This window comes from Olea europaea, chromosome 12, assembly GCF_002742605.1.
Source record: "Olea europaea var. sylvestris chromosome 12, O_europaea_v1, whole genome shotgun sequence".
Classification (NCBI taxonomy): Eukaryota; Viridiplantae; Streptophyta; class Magnoliopsida; order Lamiales; family Oleaceae; genus Olea; species Olea europaea.
In genome coordinates this window covers 15,811,691-15,815,425 of record NC_036248.1, presented here as the reverse complement: position 1 = coordinate 15,815,425, position 3,735 = coordinate 15,811,691, and the positions used below count along the sequence as shown (strand labels likewise).

The 3,735-nt window shown below is 37.4% G+C and overlaps 1 protein-coding gene across 1 annotated transcript in view; it reads left to right on the top strand.

Moving 5' to 3' along the window:
* Nucleotides 1-3,735, top strand: part of LOC111406669 — an 18,765-nt gene that overhangs the window by 4,839 nt on the left and 10,191 nt on the right. Inside the window, exons 6-10 of the mRNA XM_023036057.1 lie at nt 131-1,803; nt 1,898-1,999; nt 2,560-2,706; nt 3,088-3,213; nt 3,688-3,729. Coding sequence (XP_022891825.1) covers nt 131-1,803; nt 1,898-1,999; nt 2,560-2,706; nt 3,088-3,213; nt 3,688-3,729 — 2,090 coding nt within the window. The remainder of the gene's footprint in view (nt 1-130; nt 1,804-1,897; nt 2,000-2,559; nt 2,707-3,087; nt 3,214-3,687; nt 3,730-3,735) is intronic.

Here is a 3,735-nt window from a genome sequence, read left to right as displayed (position 1 = left end):
CTCTGCTTTTTGGAAAATTTTTTGGTGTTCCAGGATACATCCTAGGAGTCGTTCTAGATTTTTTATAGTTCTTGCAATCTTGGTGCTGTAGCTGATTCTCAATAAGTTAATCTAGATTTTGTTGCTATTCAGATGGCGGAGAATATAAGGCTTGTAAATGATGTGAAGTCTTTAGTTATTCTGCCTGGACATGAACCTGGTCTCTTGCTATCTGATAATTATGCAGCAAAAGAATTTTCTTCGAAAACTGGGGTTCCTGTATTTCTTGAAAATTCTGCCTCTGGGGACTTATCTGGCATATCGAATGTGATCAACTCTACTCCATCCATTACTGACAGTTGGAACTATTTGGAAAACTCTGCTCAGACTACTCAGTTTGTTGGTGATATGTCTGGTTCTCTTGCAAGACAAATCCAGGATAATTTGCTGTCAAATGGTACAGCATTTAATGCCTCTAGCTCAGGCCAAAGTCATATTAAGCTCTATGATGACCTCGAAGCGAAATTTGCTATGAGAATGAAGTCGAACTCTACTTTGACAAACGAATTAGTGGCAAAAGCTGAACTTCTCTCCTTGCATCCAGAGACGTTTTTGAATCAACAGGCTTCTTTGCACTTCCCAAAATCTGATCAACTATCTTCTAGCAGTTCATCTACAGTTGACAGTGGCAGCTTAAGGTGGCTGGAAAACGGAATATTGTCAAATGCTGGTATTCAAGGTCATTTTGGTACCCCCAATGTGTCATCTGGCATGTTGACGTCTGTGCCGAGAACAAATGCAGATATGATTTCTAGTTCTCATGAAGATCCTGGTGACCATTTGACGACCAATCACATGCTTTTGTATAACTCTGGTAGCAGACATTTTTTTACGGATGACAGAAGTGCAATGCGTGAGTTGAATGTCTGCAATGAAAGAATGGCAAACAAAGTAATTCAAGCTCATGGTACACCCCTGTCCAAACATGATGAGCACAAGAATTCGGGTGAGCTTCCACATGGTTTTTTTCTAGCCGACAGAAATCATGAATTTGAAGGTGAGAGTCAATCATTTAAAAATACTGAATATGAAGATGCATGTACCGGACCTCAATCGGGAGATGATTTGTTTGATATGTTGGGCACTGAATTTAAGAACAAACTATTTAACAGTTGCTGGAGTAGTAGTAAGAATAAAGCATCAGACTCAAACATGGGTAACCTGTATAGCAATAATTCTCCATCTGTAAAAAGTCAGGACACTGCTTCCGAAGTACATTCTCTTAACCTTGGAAACTCGAATAGTGGTATTTTGTTAGTGAATGGAAGTGAGCATCTTATAGATGCTGTGGTCTCTGGAGTTCGCTCTTCTGCTAAGCAGCCCTCAGATAATTATGTTTCTTGCAGGACAACATTGACAAATATGAGTAGCTACTGCGGACCTAATGTTGAACTCCCCTATGGTCAGGTTCCGGCTCTCGATCAGATTAAGGAAGAGTTATTTGATGTTCCGGAATATCTGGCAAAAGCAGAAGCAATGAGTTCTTGTTCATTTCTATCTGGATCTTCTAAGGATGATTCGGGCAACTATTCTGAGAGTAGTTCCATTTATGGATCACAAATAAGTTCATCGATTGTAAAGGGTAATGACATCAAAGAGAATAACTGTGCATTAACAGGATATTCTAAGAAGCCTGATGAAATTAGCAAAGCAAATCGCAAGAGGCTTAAACCTGGAGAAAATCCAAGGCCCAGGCCAAAGGATCGCCAGATGATCCAAGATCGTGTAAAGGAATTAAGAGAAATTGTGCCAAACGGGGCAAAGGTGATGTCTCTGGTCTTAGACTCAAACTGCTTCCTTGTCTCTATTGGCATATGATTCTTATATCCTGTAGTAATACTATCGATTTGGTCAACAGTGTAGCATTGATGCTCTTCTGGAATGTACTATCAAGCACATGCTTTTCTTGCAGAGTGTCACAAAGCATGCAGATAAGCTAAAACAAACAGGAGAGTCAAAGGTGAGAGATACCGACTTAGCCTATGTTTGGCTCATGTTTATAAACTGTTATAAGCTGTTCAAGCCATGTCCTATCCACACATTTTCTGAGATCACAAGTACTATCTACTTATCCCCCATTCATTTCTATCTATTTATAATTTAAATTGTTTATAAACCCTTTCCAAACGTAGTGTTGGATGAGTAGAATTATATTATGCATTGAGCTACTTGGACTTAAGAGATGATATGTTTTGTCTGAGATATAGAGCTTGCCTGGCCTTATAAAACCGGGGTGGGTGGGAAGTGAAGTTATATTTATATTTTTTCCAAAAATGTTTGAGCTTTTATGGAAGTTTATTTTTTTTTTATTTTTACCCTTTTTGTCCCCTAAAGCTTATGCCAAAAACATGCTTCATTATCATCTGCATTTAGTAGACAATATAATGTGAATTTCATGTAAACCATGTTAATTTGGAAGTTTATAATGCAAAAAAGTTGGCAAGAAGAGTAATAGATGCCGAAGTGTACATTTGAAAGTTGAGAAACAAATTTGAGATTGTTTTATCTTCTTTTCTTAAGCTTCAGATTAATGGCAAGGGTGGTGGTTTGCTCTCAAAAGATAACTATGAAGGAGGAGCAACGTGGGCTTATGAAGTTGGTTCACAGTCTATGGTATGCCCTATCATAGTAGAAGATCTAAATCAACCCCATCAAATGCTTGTGGAGGTAATCACTGGCTTCTTTTACATCTCATGTCCACGTGTAGAACCTAATCATACCATATTGCCTTAATATTCATACTATATAAAGGAGCAAAAGACCAGCCAAAATAAATGTATAATTCTTCTCCATTTTAGTGAAAACAATGGCTAGTGGAAGTAGATCTTTCATTGAGGATAAATCACACAAATCTACGTAGACTTTGATTTTTATTTTTTTCTTTTTTATATTGATTATCAGTGTTCTCAAAAGTAGGGATTATAGTTTAGTCCATACAGTTGGCCCTTGTTACTTATGACTACTTTACAAGCTTATAGAAAATTGTTATTTTCCTTACGTGGCAGATGTTTTGTTGTTCTTTTCCTCACGGTTTTCCTTTTCTTTCAGATGCTTTGTGAAGAGAGAGGTTTGTTTCTAGAAATTGCTGACATAATTAGGGGGCTGGGGTTGACCATTTTGAAGGGGGTTATGGAAACTGGCAACGACAAGATCTGGGCACACTTTGCCGTGGAGGTAATAGTTATGAAGAGCATTAACTAAATCACTGTGTTCAATCTCATTTACAATTTCTCCAAAGATATATGTTGACTTCCAAGAAAGTCATATGATTGCCCTCAAAACTTGATTTTATGCTGCTACTATTTTTTAATGTTGAGGTTTTTCAGGGAAACACTAGCTAACAGTGTGAGCGAAATTACTCATTGATCATTAAACATTTGTTTCAGGCATTGAACTTTGGTTACACTGGTCACTGAACTTAATCAAATGTCAGTTACAATCTGTCTTTCCTGTTAGTAAAATCAACGTAGATGGACGGATTGACTAAATTGCAACAAAGTTTAAGTTCAGTGACTAACTTAAAAGGAATTTTTAGTGACTGATTCAAATTTTCCTGAAAGTTTAGTGACTATCAACCTATCAGTATATTTAACCTGATTTCTGGCGAACTGGCTGCTGCTTCATTCAATGTTTGCATTTTTTGAGTAGGCTGACAGGGATGTGTCAAGGATGGAAATTTTTGTTTCACTCGTTCAC